We start from the raw sequence: 20,990 nt of genomic DNA, 5'->3' as shown, positions 1-20,990 counted from the left end.
TAATCACTGTTGGAATGAGGGGATTCATCAGTATGGAAAACAAAGTACTTGTCTGACTTTGTTGTCCAATTTCCCTGGATTCATAAAGAGGAAATACATGATAACAAAAATACTGTGATTCATACATGTTAGCAATAGGATGTGCACTTTTTTTGACAGAGACCTTGTTTTAGGAGTAGATTACCTTTTTACCTACCAAAGTATTCTAGGTTTCATGAAAGTTAAATGATTTGACATTTGCCAGTTTTACCTTTAATTCGATTCAGATCAAGTTTCTACAGAAATATTTCATTCGTTTGTGTAACAGTGACCGGGGAATAATGTTTGTAGGAGTCTATGTGACCTGATTTTAGGGGTATTCTTCACTAATTATATTCAACTTCACCAGGGAATATTTTTCCATACAGTGAGGTCACTTATTACTGCACAAGCTCTACTTTTTTCAGCTAATTGTGGCGCGTCATTTACTCTGTGGAATTACCTCAAACTATAACAAGTCCCGAGTGAGATGATGTGTATCTTTTAAACCTGATTATTGCTTTATGTGTGTAAATATGCAACTACACTAAAACTGAAAAACAATCAAATGGCTTGAATCACAAATGAAAGAGAAGAAATGCACAAAAACTAAAGACATGGATTCTGAATTGATTTAAATTCTCAACCATATGATGACTTTGAATCACAACTCTCATAAAGTTTTACATTCACCTGGGCTTTACCTGAAACTATGTCACAGGGCTAAGAGTGTTATTATGAGAGGATCATTTTCTAATTTTTCCTCCTTGTCTCCCTCCCTCTCCCTGTCTCCTCTTCTGGATGTCTCCCCTCCCTTCTTTTCCAATTACAGTAGGAGAGCTGGTTCCAATCTCACAGTCACACTGTCTTCAGGTTGAACTTCAACATCACTCTGCACCAACGACTGAAGAACCAAAAACAGTCCAAAGAGGTATGTGACAAACCTCTCTAATAATAATAATAATTTCTGAACTATATTTAATGGTTTTAATGTAGAAACTTGACCAATCTGTATGTTATCATATTTCACTCATTTTCTAATGGAATGATGGAGGTATATAAATCAGTCTAACACAAGTTGATGTAAAAGTGTCATAAAGGTTCAGCTCATTTAAGTTACAAAATAAGTGAAAATCGTGTATAATCTTTTGTCTCACAGAACATGTCTTAATAGTTGATGTAAATCTCAGAGCAACATATTTTTAATCCCTGTGAAGAAAAAACTGTATTTGCATGAGTGAAAAAATATGTTTGTTTGTTTTTTTTCTCATTTGGGTGAAGTGACTTTTTAACTTACTCCATTAATAGCATACCAAAGGAAGTAATGGAAATAACAGTCTGTAAACTTAAGAATGGATGAATGTTTTCACATCTTCAGTTTCAATTCTCATTTCTCATTAAACAATACAAAATAGTTCTGCACTATGTGATACATATTTTTTGTATTTATATTTTATTTGTGAGATGATGTGGTAGAAGAGTCTTCACCAGGGCCTGGTCAAAATCAATAACATCAGTAAAACAGCTCAATAAATCATCCAAATTCTTCTGAATCTGCAACAAATGATTTATTGCAACTTAAAAGAAAATTAAAAAAATCTCAGTTGATATCACTTACTATTTGTATTACTTTTACTATTACTTGTAAAATATACCTTTATGCATCTCCATTCGTACACATACCCTTTGTTTTACTTGCTCGGCTTCTTTTTTTACTGTCTAGTTCTGTCTCTGATACCAGTGCTTAATAGCACAAGAATCCTGCTCCTGTTGACTTTGAATGCCTATAAATTTTCTTTACACTCCATGTCACCTCAAGCGCCTTTTTCATACACAGCATCATTTACTGTCATATCCACGGAGCTGTTACTGTCAAATAACTCCCTCAGTATTTTTCTCACATTCTCCAGTTTTGTTATTGTATCTCCTCACAGCTTCTCACAAATAGAGATCAAGATCATTACATAATATGGCACAAATTTGACAAAGAAACACTGACTGTAACAAGTGCTTATTGTGACTGTTGGTAACATAAAACATAAGGATTATGATGATTGTTGATTTGATGAGGAGATACTTTGAGTGAGCAATCATGAATGAATTAACAGGTACAGATAAACAGATAGGCAGTGTAGCACTGTTCTGTTACTGTTAAGTTCTGAGCCTCAACATGATTAACCCAGCCAAACAAAAACAGCGCAAATGGGTTGAATGGTATCTTAGCTCTATGCAAGTTTTACAGTATTCCTGGAAATGTGACTGATTCTGCTTGTAGCTCATTTTTAAAAAATTTATACACAAATGGAAACATGAAAATGACTCCAGTACTTATTCTACCTGAGTTAGGCTAATGATAGCATTGGCAGAGTCTATAAGAGAACTCATCTCACATAAGAAAGAAAAATCACCAAAATTATTCCTTTAAATACTAAATTATATAATTATTTAGTGATTTTCATGTAGAATAAGGAGATATTCAGTCTATTGCACTTCCATTTCAAAACTAAATGACAATTAATAAAAAGATAGCATTTTTACCCTCAATTACTCTTACTTTTAATGTCATGAGAGTATGAGAATCTTCAGTCCCTGTATGAATTCATTTATTTTGGTATGTGATGGACACATTTTGTTTTACCACAGCAAGATGCAGCGTTTTAGGGAGGGCATTCATATACGTACCATGAAAGCCAAGAGGAAAGTGGAGGAGATTTCCAAAGAGGACGTCCAGGCTTTCCTCAAGAAGAATGCCTTTGTGCTCTTCACAGTCGGGGCAGTCATAGTGGGTGCGTACACTTCTGATGACCCAGTGGAAAACTCTCACAATATTTTAACACATGCACATAATGCACAGGCCCTCACCGTTGTTGTCTTTGCAGGTATTGTTCTGGGCTTCGCGCTACGGCCCTATAAGATGTCCTATCGAGAAATAAAGTACTTCTCTTTCCCCGGAGAGCTGTTAATGAGAATGCTTCAGATGCTTGTTCTGCCCTTACTGATCTCCAGTCTAATTACAGGTAGCCTACAAAATTTACACATCAAGTCCTAAGTACAGGTGTATCTGCAGACAAGGGATTTCATAACAATTTTCTCTTGTATTCACAAAGGATTATGTCTGTTTCACCTTCTTAGTGGACACTAATGTATTGTGATGTTATTTAAAATGAATGTGATTACAGTGGTCAACGATTTGATGAAAAACTGGGCAAGTTAAAGTCACACTCTGGAAATATTTTGCACACTTAAAGGTCCAGAGTAAAAGATTAACCTCCTGGGACCCAGCAATGCATTTTTTTCCTCTGTAGGGACAAGAGTTTCATAACAGATTTATTAAAAATCCTGTGCACTGTTAAGGACATTCCAAAAAAAGAAAATAAAAAAAATGTGATGTGATCTGAAAAAACATTTGAATCATGCTGTTTCCAATCAAGGGAATTATTTAATGTAAAAATGTCAAGACTTTTACTTACTGGGATTCAGGAGGTTAAGATAACTACAAAAACGGACTATGTTTATTAGTGTTTATTTGTGCATGATCGTGTTAAAATAGGAATCGGTGTGTTTTTGTTACCTTAGAGTTAGATGTTTACAGAGTCTACCATTTGCATCACCATGTCTCTATCTCTATATTTATTTTCTTGTCTCCTTTGTTCCAATTTTATAGTGAGTGCAAGTAAGTTCATGTGCATTATTATCCTATGTTGTGTTTTAGTGTAGACCAGAGTTAATATCTGTGGATTTAAAAACTCAGATCAGACCAGACTAAACATTAGCTTTAATGAGGCCTTTTCATGGCCACATTATATGACAGCTGGATGATACTAAGCTGCTGGCAATCTTTAGTTTCACCACTTGATGTCACTAAATCACACATCAATCCTTTAAATGACTGGTGTTTCAAAGAATTATTCAGTGAAGCAGAAGCAGCTGAATCTGGGCATAAGACAGTACCCTGAAATGTACAGCAGCTTGTCATGGTCATGGGAGGTGATGAGTGTGTGTTTTTATTTTAGTTTTCATATAAGAACTCACACTGTGGGGAGTGCAAAGTTACTCTGATGTATGTTAATACCTGTTGCATGGTAATGTAGAAGAACTCACTGCCTGGTAACTTCACACATCTCCTCTACTTGTACTTGTATCCAAACTCCTTGGCCGGATTCACTCTGACACACAGTTAAGTTTTTCTACCACCTACTGCCCACTTCTATTTTTCAGTGAAGTCCAAAGCAGCTCAATCATTCCACAGTGTTCTTTGTTCTCTTATATATGTATAATAGGTTAAAAAAAAGACTGAAGTCAAGACTGGAGGATGTGGTTCACAGGGAGGTCAGCCTAAGATCCAATAATTGTTGAGGAGACAACCTCACTCCCAGCTTGGTGACAAAGAGATTCCAATTGTTTGAGTAACAGGGAAAACTTGCTTCTATTAAATGCAGCATTTCATCTCTCTGATCTCCAGCTGCTCCAGATCTGCTCTCAAAGAGAAATGTGTTACAGCTACATGATACTGCACCCAAGGAGCACTTCACCACACAAACTGTTATTCACATGGTTGTAGTAGTTAAATGAAGACCATGCTATACTTTGGTTAAATTCTAACTGCATTTTCTCCCTCTGGCATTCAGGAATGGCTGCTCTGGACAGCAAAGCCTCAGGAAAGATGGGCATGAGAGCCGTGATTTACTACATGACCACGACCTTTATCGCCGTTTTCATCGGTATCATAATCGTCCTCATCATTCACCCAGGAAAAGGATCGAAAGATGAGTTCGGAAAGCAGCAGTCAATAGAGCAAGTCAGTCCTGCTGATGCCTTCTTAGATCTGATCAGGTAGCCCACATATAAGAGAGATTTGTGTGTTAATTTAACCCATAAAGACCCAAACATCCACCAAAAACCTAAACCATCTACTGATGTAACTGTTTATTACCTGTTGATCCACGAATCCTATCAATCCATGTAAATAATTGGTGTAAAATACAGTTTATCATTTTTTCATGGTCATCAGATATGACGCATTTGGACGTTCAGAAGCTCTGTGGTTACCGCAGAAACACTGTCATCTTCTACAACACTGATTCACTAATAAAACCCATGGAGTCTGAACAATGACAGTGGATGGAAACACTGGGTTTATGTTCCGTTAGTGAAAGATTTCACAAAAAAGTCACTCTTTCTTCTGTTTTCTCTGTTTTTGGTAGAAAAACCCTCAACTTTTAGCTAAGCTTTTAATGAACATCTACATGATCAGTCAATTAAATATGAGAAAATACAAAATTTTAACAAAAAAAATCCAAATCATAGAGGGTAATATTATATTAAATGGTGATAAATCACTTCAGAAAGGTTAAATATAAAGGAAAAAAAATCATTTGGGAACTGAAACAAAAGTAGCTCTGGGTCTTTATGGGTTAAGACAGAGATGTTCATAAAGTAGGGAGTTATCTCATTAAATCGATGATTTCAACCAAGGTGTATCTGATTCTGCATTTCAGAAACATGTTTCCTCCAAACTTGGTCCAAGCATGCACCCAGCAGGTGAGTTTTGTGGTCTCATAACACTATTTTAACAAAAAAAAAAGGTGTGTAGTTTAGAGCTCAGATGCATGAATATGCTCAATAATTTTAATTCTAATCTGGCTACTCTGACTGCAATATAAATCAGGAGGAATAAGACATTTATGAGAGTTATGATGATCAGTTTAATGAACACTGAAGTTAACTAAAGGAGAAACCAAGAAGTACAATAGTTAATCAGCCCCAATCTCATCATAACCCTGAGTTGAACCCGATGTTTTGTTTTTTCCTTTTTACATCCATTAAGAGCAGATCATGAGGTACCTATAGAACAATGCAAATGAAAGTAGTATTGTTTCTGGAGGATGAAATGATGTGTTTCAGTGTTTACTCATTTTATGTCAACCCTCTCGTCCTACAGTTCAAAACCAAATATGGAAAGCGAGCAGTCCATGTAACTGTGACAGTGAACGACACCCTCTTCAACTCCACCAATGGAACCCAGGAGGTCACGGAGATCACCCGGGAGGAAGTGATCCCAGTGCCGGGTCAGGTGAATGGTGTCAATGCCCTGGGGCTGGTGGTCTTTTCCATGTGCTTTGGTCTAATTATTGGTAACATGAAGGAGCAGGGCCAGCTCCTGAGGGATTTCTTTGACAGCCTCAATGAAGCTATCATGCGTCTAGTTGCTATCATCATGTGGTAAGATTTTAATCAAAACTCTCCCTTATTTAAGCACCCATACTTATCTTCAAAACCTTACTGACCTTCTTCTCTGCTCAGGTATGCTCCTATCGGAATCCTGTTCCTAATTGCAGGAAAGATCGTGGAGATGGATGACCTAACACAGATGGGTGGACAGCTGGGCATGTACACCATCACGGTTATCATTGGCTTGCTGATCCACGCTGTTCTTATTCTTCCCACTCTGTATTTTGTAATCACTCGACAGAATCCCTTTATTTTCATCGCTGGACTTTTGCAAGCTCTGGTAACAGCTCTGGGGACCTCGTCCAGGTGAGCCTTTACCTTAGCAAATAAACCCCAGTTATAACCTTAAAAAACACTCTAATGCGCCAAGAAATATACTCAACTGTCTAATCCAGTGTTAGATGACGACTGAATTTTATTTATTAAACCTGGACTAGAACTCGGGACAACATCAAGACAAACATGGGTAAAAATCTATTCTATATATATATATATATATATATATATATATATATATATATATATATATATCCAACTTTATAAATTACGGTTTACGGTTGTATGTAGAAACAAATAAGAATTTAAAAATACATCTTGAGTCTTTCCTTTGTCAGGTAGTGCTGTTAAAACATTGTGAGGTGCTTTTTTAACCATGTATAAAAACCCTCCAATCCACCAGTTGTCAAAGTCAGATTTAAGGTTCTGTCTTTAAAACCTATTTTTCATTGCAATAAACCAAGTATGCGGATTTCAGAAAGAAACAAGGATTTTACTCTGCTTCTTTCATTCTTTCATGGTTGCATCAATAACTGTTTGAGCCTTTATGTCTTTATGACACATTTAATCTATGACATGTTTTACCGCACTGTCACGTCCATCTTTTGAAAAAGGGATTAGTATATTTTATCTTTAAAAGTGGATGGATACCATCATACATGTTCTTTTAGGCAGGACAGACTCTGTTGTTAACTTTTGATGGAGTTAAACTATCTCCATAAACTCACATGGGCCTGAAACCAGACGACATACTGTCTGGTAGATGAAGAAACTTGTTTTCTCCTGTTTAAGCCTACAATACAAACAATAATAAATGTATTGATAACTCCATTCTAGTGTGATGTTAAAGTATATTTCACAGTGTTGTGTTCTTTCTCCCAGCTCAGCAACTCTCCCTGTCACCTTTAAATGTCTGGAGGAGAACAACAGAATCGACAAGCGGATCACACGCTTTGTCTTGCCTGTTGGCGCTACCATCAACATGGACGGAACAGCTCTGTATGAAGCGCTGGCAGCCATTTTCATCGCTCAGGTCAATAATATGGAGATGAACTTTGGTCAGATTATCACTATAAGGTAAGAAGTGTAAGGTAAGAAGCATTAAGTATTATTATTATTATTGCAGATATTTTTAACCATGTATTTTTCCTTGAATGAAGTATCACAGCGACTGCAGCTAGTATCGGAGCTGCTGGCATCCCTCAGGCTGGTCTGGTTACCATGGTGATTGTCCTGACCTCTGTTGGACTTCCTACTGATGACATCACTCTCATCATTGCAGTTGACTGGTTCCTGTGAGTAACGTCTTTTATAGTTAATGTGAAATACTGTGTAGCATCCACTCTGTTAAGTGTTTTAACTGCAACTCATCTCCTCACATGAATCATCTTTTGTCATTTTAGAGGTCAAAAGCAGCCCTGTATCTACTACCACCTAGTGACACACTTATCCTGCCTCCCAGGAGTCTTGTTCTACATCTTCCTTTTTGTATTGAATATTTTTTGCATTGAGTTTTAACATAGAAACATAATTAGGTTTCCCAAATTAATCATTTCAATTAGAATACCCTTCCCAGAAATTACTCAGCTAACTGGGGTAATAGGAAGAAACCCTTCTCTGGTCTGAATATGAATGTCTGACATAGCCTTCCTTCATCTAGATGGACTCTTCTCACACTAAATACATGAATGTATTCAGTAGTGTTGAATAAAGCAGTTTCATTGAAAGCTGAGGGTTTTTTTTTAAATTATTATTATTATTATTATTATTATTATTATTATTATTATTATTATCATTATTATTATTATCTGCCAAGAAAGGTCATGTTAGTAAACCTGATTTATTTCCAGAAATTCTGTTTCACATTGAGGGCTTATCTCGTCAGGCTGACAGAGTTCAAACTGGTTTTAGGATTAAATAAACCTATGTAATAGTCATATTTCCTCCTCCATAATGATTTACTGTATTATTGGCAACATTAATTAATATTAGATCCAGTTTTCTATCATATAAAAGCAGACAAATGATGACCATTGGACAAACCAAGATGCATAATCCAGCAGACAGAAGGCTTGACCTCTCAGAAAATGCTAATAATCTTTTTATTACTTTATAAACTGGCTTCACTTCTTTTTATTACTTCAATTTATTTAATGTGATATTACATCTTAAGAGCACTATCACATTAATTTCCAGCAGCTGTGTGATTATCTAATATCACAGCTGCCAAAAGGTCTCTGTCTGTGTTTGATTTTATTCATTTTTGCTCACGTAATAAACAGACGCAAAGACACTTTTTTCATCTTCTCAGGGAAATTCACAAGTCCAGTAGTAGCAGCAGTATTACAGACTGTATTAGATACAGTACAAAGCAAAATATGTCATGAAGTGTGTAGAAGATTATCAACACATTAACATAATAGTAAGTAATCCATAAAGAAACATATAATGGAGAAACTTTATTATTGTGTCAGAAATCCTTTTGAGTTCGCTTGATGAATTTAAGGTCCAACTTTCACTCTCTCATTTAAGACCAGAGATTGGCAAACGTACCAATCTTTTTTGACCTGAAAGAAAAACAAAAATCTGTCTGGAACTGCAAAAACTATTTAACCACTTCTATGTTACCTCAAGAAGGCTACTATGCAAAAGCGTATTTATGATTATTGGTTCTTAAACAATACAATAATGCAATGTATGGTTCATTCATGAAATTACACAACTAGAATATATGCAGTAGTTTTAACAAAAATGGTGCCAGCCCCTAACGTAGTATATCACACTGACATTTTTCATTTATAACTTATTAGGTTCTAAATGTTTTTTGACAAAGCCACAAGAAACCATTCAAGAGAAGCTAAAGAGCCACATCCATGGGTTCCAGACCCTGCAGACTGTCAATACCTGCCTTTCTTATTTCATCTTCATATCATTATGGGTTAATAGTCCAAGCATGTCCTCTGACTTTAATCCTTGATTTTTCTGGGTACAGTGACCGTCTTCGTACCACTACCAACGTGTTGGGGGATTCAATCGGAGCTGGTATTGTAGAGTTCCTTTCTCGACACGAGCTTCGCACCAGAGACGTGGAGATGGGAAACTCTGTGCTGGAAGAGAAGGAGAGGAAGAAACCTTATAAGCTCATCTCTCAGGATAGTGATTTTGAAAATGATAAACGTGTGCACAGTGAATCAAACATGTAGTTTATTCCTCCAAAAACATACATACATGTATTGTTTTTCCACAGTATAGGGGACGAGTTGTTTTAACACTGCAATATTAATACTTTTTTTGTCAAAACTTAGAATTATTACATTTTTTGTAACATCTGTATGTGTCTGTCATGTAAATTGTAAATTGTGGTTGAGTCCATTTTGTATATTTACAGTTTTAAATATTCTTCAAAATATTCATATTAGGTGAGTGAATGATCAATGACTAGAATGAAAGAGGTGAAATAAACCACAGCTTTGAAAGTAGAAACAGGATGTAAAGTAGGAAGAGGAAATAAACTGTTGGGAAGATGTTACTGTGGATATCTATAGATATTATTTAATCAGAGTTTTACATTTTCTCTCCAAGACATGCTTAACTTAAATAAAAATTACACTTTATAACAGATATTTCTATATGGTCCCAACATAATCTGTTTAACTTTGTGGTAATAATGGTTGTGTTTTTATGTACCTCACTGTCCCTTTAACCACATTCAGTATTAATATTCACATTATGACTGTGTCTTTCTACCAGTGTTGTTCATGTACATACGAAACCTGTAAGGTTGTGTGTTAAATACAGTTCTGGGAAAAAAAACATTAGGAGACCATTGACTTTACTATGTATAGGTATATGTTTGAGAAAAATTGATGTTTGTATTTATTCTAGAAATTACTTATAACATTTCCTCTAAATTCCAGACAAAAATATTTTCATTTGGTGCATTTGTAGAAAATGACAGCTAGTTAAATGTTTACAGACTTTGAACAATGCAGAGAAACTTATTTCATACTCATTTTCAATGACAAAACACTGACGCTGTAACTAAAGAACAGCTCAAAATTCAATATTTGGTGGAATAACCCTGGTTTTCATGTGTTTTGGAGTTATCTACAGCATTATCTATGTGTTTCACATTGCTGTTGGTGCTTTATGCCATTCCTTGTGCAAATATGCAAGAAGCTCAGCTTTAACGGATTGTAAGAATCACCTTCTTTCTGATCACACTCAGAGGTTTGCAGTGGGGTTCAGGTTTCAGTTTTCCTCCCAGAACTTGTAAAAGGTTCTGATCTCTTTCTGACATTAAATTACAATGTGAAACAATGATACGGACAAGTTTTGTGAAACAGTTAAATTAGTTTAATATCTATTACACTCTCAGTGAGATAAACTGGAAAATTAATGTCCTGCTTATTTATCTTTAATAATAAAAACAGGGGTTATTTGACTGTGGTACATGAATTAGTCATGACCCCTACTGCTTTTATATTTGAAAATAAAATCATAGCGGGGTAGTCAAATAGTTGTGTCTGATCTACATGCAAGTCCATAACCACATGTAAATAAACCCTGTGTGTGGTTAGAATACAGGTTAGAGGCTGCAGCCCACAGTGCAAAAATATGGATGTAATGTTTCTGTTTGCCTGTAATGTCCTCCAATAATTTGACTTGTTTACTGAAGGATATGTGAAATAAATGAATGTGTATATGTTTTGGAGACCAGACAGAGGTTCATCAACACACCTTATGCACAATTATTTCTAAAGCCTGAAATGTAGCTAAACAAATGTAATACTGCCAATGCCCACATTAATGCAAACTATGCTATAAAAGAGATCTGAATTTCAGTAAATGGAACGTTTTCAATACTATGTGAATGTTTGTGAGATTTTAGGACACTTTGGTGCATACTCTGATAATAAATATTGCCTCATTGTTATTTAGTTTTTTGTCATTTTTATTTACTTAGGATTTGTGGTTTAATTTAATTTAATTTAAATTAATTTAATTTAATTTAATTGGCTGTACAGTAACGAATGATCGCGTTGACTGGTTTATGTGCGTTGTTTTGTTGTTCATGCACCGGGAGATGGCGACAAAGCATGGAGGTCCGTGTGAAGTCCATGAAGAAGAAGTGTCCCCTGCAGCTGAACAGAGTGGCTCTTCTCCAGACCTCTCCTCACTCCTTTTCCAGTCCACAGGTTCTGCACCATGCAGCGCACCTGGAACTCACCCCTGGGCCAGGCCCTGTGCATCATCACCGGGGCCTCCAGGGGCTTCGGCCGGGAAGCAGCCACGCAGATCTCCCGGTTAGTGAGCCCTGGGTCGGTACTGATCCTGGTGGCCCGATCCGAGGACGACCTGCGGACTCTGCAGGCGGAACTGACCGAGTCCAAGGCAGGTAAAGCCGGCCTGGTGGTCCGCTATGTGGCGGCGGATCTGGGTTTGATGGAGGGAGTGGAAAGTGTGGTGAAGGCTTCTAAAGAGGCGTCCTCAGATAATATAGAACACCTGATCCTGATCAACAACGCAGGTAAGAGGAGACACTGATCCAGCTCAACATTATATAATACTATCAACATGTAGACCCAACTAAGACATTTACACTTGACTATGTGATCACACTATTCTGCAATAATCTAATCACCCTGACAGTCATTTGTAATAAATTATCAGACCACATACATAATGATTCCCTTTTTTTTTTTTTTTTTTTGAAGCAGCAGAAGAATATAATAAATAAATAAATAAATAAATAATAAAACCAACTGAAACTGAAGTCTTTATTCAGTGCGGTCATGACAATGGTCTATAAAAATATTTATTCTTCATATAAATCATGCTGAATCATGCTGTCTTGGGTTTCATTCCTGTTATCTAATGGACTGAATCACCAACTAATGGTGGAAATGTGCAGTCCTGCAGCCTATGTACCTTTTATTTAGGTTCAGCAACATAGTAATGCAGAGTTTAATTTGAATAAAAAATTAGTTTTTTGGTGTTGCTTTTATAACTCAATGAAAATTGCCCAAAATTAATCCAAAAAGTTTCTTTGTGACCGCATGTCCTAAACTGTTATAATGGGCTGAAGTGATATTTAACATTTTCCTGTATTTATTTTAGAGTAAGTCCTTTTGATTATAACTGAGGTGTGTGGTTAATATACTGTAACACAACCTGAATAAACACAGTCAGTGTTGGACCTATGGCTCTTATCTAACGCTCATGTGCTGTGACCAGGAGTAACCCCAGTCTCATCCCAGGTTTGATACACACTGTTTTATCTCTCCCAAACACACACTGACTTACCCTTCCTGTCCTCCTACAGCCAGTCTGGGTGATGTGTCCCGCTTTACCAGAGAGTTCACAGACATGGCTGAGGTGAACTCCTACCTGTCTCTAAATGTCAGCTCCTCCCTGTGCCTTACCTCCTCGGTGCTACAGGCGTTCCCACAGCGTCCACGTCTGCAACGCACGGTGGTCAACATCAGTTCGCTGTGTGCCCTGAAGCCTTTCCCATCGTGGGTGCTGTACTGCACTGGAAAGGCTGCACGAGATATGATGTTTAAGGTGTTAGCAGAGGAGGAGCCAACCCTACGGGTGCTCAACTATGCTCCAGGTGTGGAAATGGATCTTTGTGTTATTGTTGGTGAATTATCACAGGTAAAACAGAGCTGTGAAGTAAAAACAGTGGCATTGAGTAATTTAGGACTGACCTATAATAAACTAAATTGGTAAAGAACATATATCATAAACAGTTAATTAGGGGATTAAAGACAGAAAGCTACACTGGTGCCCATAATGTTGGAATAATTTAGTTTTCAGACACATTCCAATTTTTATTCCTATTTCTACACAACAGTAATCACCTTTGACCAGGTGCAAGGACTACATACTGAGTTCCAGTTACACTTTATCTATGAAGAATAAATCACATTGTGACAATCATTTCATGAGAAGAGGTAAAAATGTTATTCCAACTTTATGGCCAGCAGTGTAACATAAACTAGGTAACTTTACTAAAACAGTTACATAACCAGATGGAAGTGCTCAGTAGATTCCCTATTCTGTGTCTATTAATATATTTTCTTTTGTCCTGTCCTTCATTTGCTTTCAGGCCCTATGGACACTCACATGCAGGACGAGGCCAGAGTCAAAACTGCTGATTTGAACGTCAGGAAGTCCTTTACACGCATGGCTGCAAACGGTCTCCTCCTCAGCTGTGAGGAGTCGTGTGCCAAGCTGATGAAGCTGCTGCGGGAGAACACCTATGAATCAGGAGCTCACATCGACGTCTACGATGTGTAGAGCCAACACAGGAATCAGCCATATAACGTGATATCAGGTTTTTTGTAGTACGTGTGTGCCTTGATATTATTCTGTGCTCTTTTGATAATTATACTCAGTTTGCCCTGAATGCACTGAGTCTTACCTCTGCAGGTTAAAGTCAGATTTTGTTAAAGTAGTTTGCTTAACATTCATTTAAAACATTCCACCATCTCTTACAAACATACGACCAAATACTGGAATCTGAAATTTAACTACTTACCAGCTCGTAAAGACAGTTACATCAGTTTTAACTCTGAAGAAATTTGTAAGAAAAAGCCAAAGTATAGACTTGGTAGCATCTTTGAAGGTATTGTGATGGCTCATTTGTCATATTATTATGATGTTCATGCTTTTTATGACCTATTACTGTGACTCATTAGACTGTTTTTTTCACTCACATTTGCCAAGTATTACCAAAACATGTTGAGATATTGGAGGCAAAGCACTATTTTAAATATGTTTAAGAATCTAGAGGAAAAGTTACTTTTGTGCAAGTGTTTAATTTTTAACCAAGCAAACTGGAACTGAAAAATACATGTTTTTCTTTCCATCTTTAAATAATATTAATTTCATAGTGAAATTAAATTACTGGCATAAATTTTCAACACTTTAGGATTGTTCTAACAATCCTATCGCACAAAATAACAGACATTGTGGAATTAAAAATGACTGAACACATATTGATTATGGAGGACTGAACCTGCCATACTGAAAAATATGTACAGAAATATAAAAATTGATAAATTCATTCATGTGCCAATACATGAGACAACAAAATTTTTTTAAAGGCATTTATTGTTAGGACAGATTGTACGAGTACTGGACCCAGATGCAAGACCCTCAGACAGGAGTACAATTAAAGTGGATTTATTAGAAATAATCAGAGTAACAGGTTCACACAGAATGGTAATGAATGTATCTTCAGCTGGACTGAGATGGGGAATCGTCTCGGCTTCGGATCTAAAGTGAACCTCGTTACGGCCCAGGTCGGGAGCACACGAGGGGAACCCGACTAGGAGAGAGCACAGGAGAATCAGTGGACAGACCAGGTCATACACGGGCAGACTATCAGACAGGCAAACGTACATAGGGGCAGGCAGGCTCACGTACCAGTAGTCCAGGCAGGGGTCAAACCAGGAAAAGGCACCAGGGCGGAGGAACAGACAGGGGTCAGGCGTAATCTCAGGTGTGATGGACAAACCAGGTCGAAGACAGACAAGCAGGCAGACGAGGAACAGGCAGAGTCGGAGGTCGATAGGCAAAACAGGTCACAACAGGCAGGCAGGATCAAAAAACGCTGGTAAGTTATCACACCGAGGGTTGAAAACGAACTGGCAACGAACAGGGGGAAACACAGGGTTTAAATACACAAGAGGGCGGGAAGACAATTGGACACAGGTGGAGACAATCAGGGAGGAGGCAGGTAATCAGGGCAAAGGTGAACACAAAGAGGAAGTAAAGACACCAGACAAGACACATGAGGGAAACTAACAAAATAAAACAGGAAACACACAAAACAAGAAAAAGTCCAGGGACTGATATGACAGAACCCCCCCCTCAAGGGACGGCTCCAGACGGCCCAGGAACCTCAGGGTGGCGATGGTGGAAATCCCTGATGAGCTCCGGGTCCAGGATGAAGGACGCAGGGACCCAGGACCGCTCTTCTGGTCCGTACCCCTCCCAATCCACCAGGTACTGGAATCCTCTTCCACAGCGGCGGGCCGCTAGGAGACGTCGTACTGAGTACACCGGGTCACCATCGATGAGCCGAGGCGGCGGTGGGGGTGGAGTGGGGGGTACCAGCCGGCTCTCCCTCGCAGGCTTGACTTGACTTACATGAAACGTGGGATGGATCTTCATGGTTCGGGGCAGCCTTAAACGGACTGAAACAGGATTAATAACCTTAGATATGGGAAATGGCCCAACAAACCTGGGCGCCAGCTTGCGGTTCTCCACCCTTAATGGGAGATGACGTGTGGATAGCCATACCCGCTGGTCTTGCTGATAGGCCGGCGCCGGGGTCCTGCGACGGTCCGCCATGGTCTTATAGTAGCCGACCGACTTTAATAAAGCCTGTCTGGCCCGCATCCAGGTCCTCCTACAACGTCTGATGAGGGCCTGGGCAGAGGGAACACTGACCTCTCTCTCCGAAGATGCAAACAGGGGCGGTTGATATCCATACACGATATGGAACGGAGACAAACCAGATGAGGCACAGGGTAGCGAGTTATGTGCGAACTCAACCCAAACCAGCTGACGGCTCCAGGAGGCCGGATTATGAGAAGCCAGCACACGCAGACCGGTCTCCAAGATCTGGTTGACCCTCTCAGTTTGACCATTGCTCTGTGGGTGATATCCAGAGGAGAGACTGACAGATGCCCCTATGAGGGCACAAAAAGCCCGCCAGAAGCGGGCCACAAACTGTGGGCCCCTATCAGACACCACATCCTTAGGGAAGCCATGTAGTCTACACACATTGAATAACAGGGCCTCAGCCGTTTCCTTAGCAGAAGGGAGTTTAGGCATGGCGACAAAATGAACCATCTTAGAAAACCTATCCACAATGGTGAGTACAGTGGTGTTACCGTCTGAGGGGGGTAGACCTGTCACGAAGTCCAGGGAGATATCCGACCACGGCCTCTTAGGAACTGGTAGGGGATGTAGCTGACCAGCAGGAGCTGCGTGGGATGGCTTACAGGATGCACAGGTGGGACACGCGGCCACATATTCCGCCACCTCTTTATCCATCCCGGACCACCAGAACCGCTGTTTAATGATGAACGTCGTGCGTCTAACACCTGGGTGGCATGCCATCCTGGACGTGTGAGCCCACTGGATCACCTGCGGACGGAGACAAACAGGGACAAACAGCCGCCCCGGCGGTACCCCCTCCGGGACGTCACAGTCTTTAAGGGCCTCATTAACAGACTTCTCAATGGCCCACTGAAAAGCCCCCACTACACAGGACTCCGGTAAAATAGTCTCAGGTTCCATGACAGAGTTAGTGGCAGAAAACATTCTGGACAGGGCGTCCGGTTTGCCATTCTTAGAGCCCGGCCGATAGGACAGGGAAAAATTAAAACGGGTGAAAAAAAGAGCCCACCTGGCCTGCCTGGAGTTGAGCCGTTTAGCAGAACGCAGGTATTCCAGGTTTTTATGGTCAGTCCAAACCAGGAACGGGACCTCTGTGCCCTCCAACCAGTGCCTCCATTCCTCTAGCGCCACCTTGATAGCCAACAGCTCTCGGTTCCCGATGTCGTAGTTCCTTTCTGCTTGAGACAGCCTCCGTGACAGGAAGGCACAGGGGTGAAGTTTATTGTCCTTCTGGGATTTCTGTGAGATGACCGCTCCCACCCCCACATCAGAAGCATCCACCTCCACCACAAACTGCAGGGCCGGATCAGGGACGGACAGGATCGGTGCTGATGTGAAAGCCTCCTTAAGGCGACCAAACGCCTCCTCGGCTTCGGGGCTCCAACTGAAAACAGTCTTCGGAGAGGTGAGGCAGTGCAAGGGGGCAGCCACATTGCTAAATCCCCGAATGAACTTACGATAAAAGTTAGCAAATCCCAGAAACCTCTGTACCTCTTTACGAGAAGTGGGTGTGGGCCAGTCCCTGACGGCGCTGACCTTCTCTGGGTCCATCTGGACACTCCCCTCACCAATGATGAACCCAAGAAAGGAGACAGAGGACCGGTGGAATTCACACTTCTCGGCCTTAACATACAGTTGGTTCTCGAGTAGCCTCTTCAGGACTTGACGGACATGCTGGACGTGAGACCTCTCATCGGGGGAGAAAATCAAAATGTCATCCAGATAGACAAAAACGAACAAGTTAAGCATATCACGGAGGACGTCATTCACTAGGGCCTGAAAGATAGCGGGAGCATTAGTCAAACCAAAAGGCATTACCAGGTATTCATAGTGTCCGCTGGGAGTGTTAAATGCAGTCTTCCACTCGTCTCCCTCTCTTATTCTCACCAGGTGATATGCGTTTCTGAGGTCCAGCTTGGTGAAGATCCGGGCTCCATGCAGGAGCTCAAAAGCAGATGACATCAGAGGTAATGGGTAACGGTTACGGATAGTAATCTCGTTAAGTCCTCTGTAATCAATACAGGGTCTAAGGGTCTTATCCTTTTTATCCACGAAGAAAAAACCCGCCCCAGCAGGGGACGAGGATGGTCTGATTAACCCTGCAGCCAGTGACTCATCAATATACTTTTGCATTGCGGCGGTTTCCGGACCCGACAGGGAATATAACCTCCCTCTAGGGGGACAGGTTCCAGGCCGGAGGTCTATGGCGCAGTCGTAGGGTCTGTGTGGGGGTAAGGAAGTAGCCCGGGTCTTACTAAACACCAGTTTCAAGTCATGATAATGTTCTGGAACTTTACTGAGGGCCGGGAAATCCGCCTCGTCCACCTTAAAGGACTGGACAGAGGCCACCGTGGTGTGGGGAACCTGGGCTACTGGCTCAGACTGAATACCTCCCACTAGACAAGAGGCGCACCCCTCCCCCCATGCCCGGACCTTCCCTGTGCTCCAGTCCATACAGGGGTTGTGACGCTGGAGCCAGGGGAAGCCTAAAATAAGGGGGTGAGCCTCAGACTGGTACACATGGAAGGACAGAGATTCAGAGTGACCGTCAGGGAACCGGACAGTAACAGGTTGGGTGCGCTGGGTGATACGGCAAATTAGCCTGTCATCTAGAGCTTTAGCCTCCAGTGGTCTTTCAAGGGGCGTCAGACCGAGTCCCAGCTTCAGAGCGAGGCTGATGTCCATAAGATTGGCGTCTGAACCGGAGTCTATTAACACGGGGTGCTGTAATGACAGGGAGGTAGAACTGAGAAGAATCATAGGTTGCAAACGGGAAGAATCTGAAACACACACAGTTCGACTAATTAATCTGTCCTCACCAGTGGTCGACTTGTTCTTACTGGGGCAGTTAGCGACCCGATGACCCTCTTGACCACAGTAGAGGCAGAGCCCTGCCACAAGACGGCGCCGATGTTCCTCCGCAGAGAGACGGGTGCGACCCAGCTGCATAGTCTCCTCCTTAGGACCGTCTCCTGCCTCCGTGACCGGGAATGGTAGACTTGCCGTCGGATTGCCTTCAGTCACCTGGGACGACGGACGGAACCGTGCAGGCTCCGCGTTCCAGAAGGTCATCTGGTCGGAGGTCTGGATGGCAGATTCGATGACCTCATCCAGGGTCCTTAGCTCCTGACGGAGCGCCATCTCACGTCCGATGGATCGAGTGAGTCCTGACTGAAAGGCAGTTATTAAGGCTTTCTCGTTCCACTCAGACTCCACCGCCAGAGAACGGAACTCACATACGTACTGTCTAATGGACCGCTCCCCCTGCCTCAGTCTCATAAGCTGTAAGGCAGCCTGCGGTCCTCGAACGGGGTGATCATACACACGTTTAAGTTCAGCACATAATCTGGAATAGGAACGAGCCACTGGGGATTCCTTTTCCAACAAGGCATTGAAATAACTCAGGGGAGGACCCTCCAATAAACTAGCCACGTATGCTATTTTAGCAGAGTCATTGGAAAAACGCCGTGGCTGAGCCTCTATGATTAACTGAATCTGAGAGAAAAAATTCCTACAAGTCTCTGGGTTACCTGAGTACTTGTTCGGCGGAGGGATATTAGGTTCGTCCAGGGCTCGGGCAGACGAAGCAGGAGGCACAGACTCAACAGACTGAACCGGTACCGCAGTCTGTGTTAGGGAGGACTGGGCGAGCTGGGCGGAGAGCTGGTTCATCTTGTCGAGGAGACTGTGTAAAACCTGCTCGTGCCCCCCTAAACGCTGCCCCTGTAACCGGATAGCCTCCCGGACCTGGTCAAGGTCTGCTGGGTCCATATCTGGCCAGTTCGTACTGTTAGGACAGATTGTACGAGTACTGGACCCAGATGCAAGACCCTCAGACAGGAGTACAATTAAAGTGGATTTATTAGAAATAATCAGAGTAACAGGTTCACACAGAATGGTAATGAATGTATCTTCAGCTGGACTGAGATGGGGAATCGTCTCGGCTTCGGATCTAAAGTGAACCTCGTTACGGCCCAGGTCGGGAGCACACGAGGGGAACCCGACTAGGAGAGAGCACAGGAGAATCAGTGGACAGACCAGGTCATACACGGGCAGACTATCAGACAGGCAAACGTACATAGGGGCAGGCAGGCTCACGTACCAGTAGTCCAGGCAGGGGTCAAACCAGGAAAAGGCACCAGGGCGGAGGAACAGACAGGGGTCAGGCGTAATCTCAGGTGTGATGGACAAACCAGGTCGAAGACAGACAAGCAGGCAGACGAGGAACAGGCAGAGTCGGAGGTCGATAGGCAAAACAGGTCACAACAGGCAGGCAGGATCAAAAAACGCTGGTAAGTTATCACACCGAGGGTTGAAAACGAACTGGCAACGAACAGGGGGAAACACAGGGTTTAAATACACAAGAGGGCGGGAAGACAATTGGACACAGGTGGAGACAATCAGGGAGGAGGCAGGTAATCAGGGCAAAGGTGAACACAAAGAGGAAGTAAAGACACCAGACAAGACACATGAGGGAAACTAACAAAATAAAACAGGAAACACACAAAACAAGAAAAAGTCCAGGGACTGATATGACATTTATTTACCTTAACATTTCATTTTCTGTACCATTAATTAATTCATTTTGTCCTGAGTAACAGATTTGGGTAACACATTGGCTAGTTTGGACAGTAAAACAGAATGGATTAACTGCAGCCCATAGAACAACCATCAGCTGTAGGTACTTCAATTTGTCTCAGTTTTTTTTTTTTTTTTTGGTCATTTTAAAGACCTTTTATTGTGTTACATTTATTTGTCTTGTTTAGTCACAGAACCCAAAGAGTTGCTAGATAACCACTGTAAAATTATTGTAAGGAAGGTCTGAGGTGTCAGATTTGCTGAGTTATCTGGAAAAACTGTGACATGGTCTAAATTATGAATATTTGTTCAAGTCAGTAAATCTATAGTATTACAATGTTCAATAGGAAACTTCTGTTGTACTTCTATATCCTTCTATTTACTGTTTCTCATGTGTTTTTGTCCCTGCTTGTCTCTAAATCTGTATAAATTCAGTTTATGTTATATGGTGCCTTACCTGTGATATG

General features: G+C 41.0%; 2 protein-coding genes across 3 annotated transcripts in view; both read left to right on the top strand.

Moving 5' to 3' along the window:
- Window positions 1-857: 857 nt before the first annotated feature.
- Window positions 858-11,467, top strand: LOC115430580 (excitatory amino acid transporter 1-like). Its single transcript, XM_030150670.1, has 10 exons — window positions 858-949; window positions 2,662-2,804; window positions 2,898-3,035; window positions 4,647-4,851; window positions 5,517-5,559; window positions 5,960-6,240; window positions 6,322-6,555; window positions 7,408-7,602; window positions 7,686-7,820; window positions 9,518-11,467. Exons 2-10 carry the CDS (start codon window positions 2,666-2,668, stop codon window positions 9,726-9,728), a joined length of 1,581 nt encoding a protein of 526 aa, XP_030006530.1. The 5' UTR covers window positions 858-949; window positions 2,662-2,665; the 3' UTR covers window positions 9,729-11,467.
- Window positions 11,468-11,664: 197 nt separating this feature from the next.
- The window catches only part of spra (sepiapterin reductase a), a 10,639-nt gene continuing 1,313 nt past the window's right edge, over window positions 11,665-20,990 (top strand). Inside the window, exons 1-3 of one of the 2 annotated variants that reach the window (XR_003936960.1) lie at window positions 11,665-12,055; window positions 12,851-13,141; window positions 13,640-14,273. Coding sequence is in view for 1 of the 2 variants with exons in the window: in XM_030150679.1 (XP_030006539.1) it covers window positions 11,734-12,055; window positions 12,851-13,141; window positions 13,640-13,830 (804 nt within the window). In the remaining variant the exon portion in view is untranslated. Of the gene's footprint in view, window positions 12,056-12,850; window positions 13,142-13,639; window positions 14,624-20,990 lie in introns of those variants that run through there. The other variant, XM_030150679.1, reaches the window with a different exon arrangement.

Source organism: Sphaeramia orbicularis, chromosome 12, assembly GCF_902148855.1.
Source record: "Sphaeramia orbicularis chromosome 12, fSphaOr1.1, whole genome shotgun sequence".
Taxonomy (NCBI): Eukaryota; Metazoa; Chordata; class Actinopteri; order Kurtiformes; family Apogonidae; genus Sphaeramia; species Sphaeramia orbicularis.
Note: the sequence above shows the minus strand (reverse complement) of the source record. Positions and strands in the feature narration are given on the sequence as shown.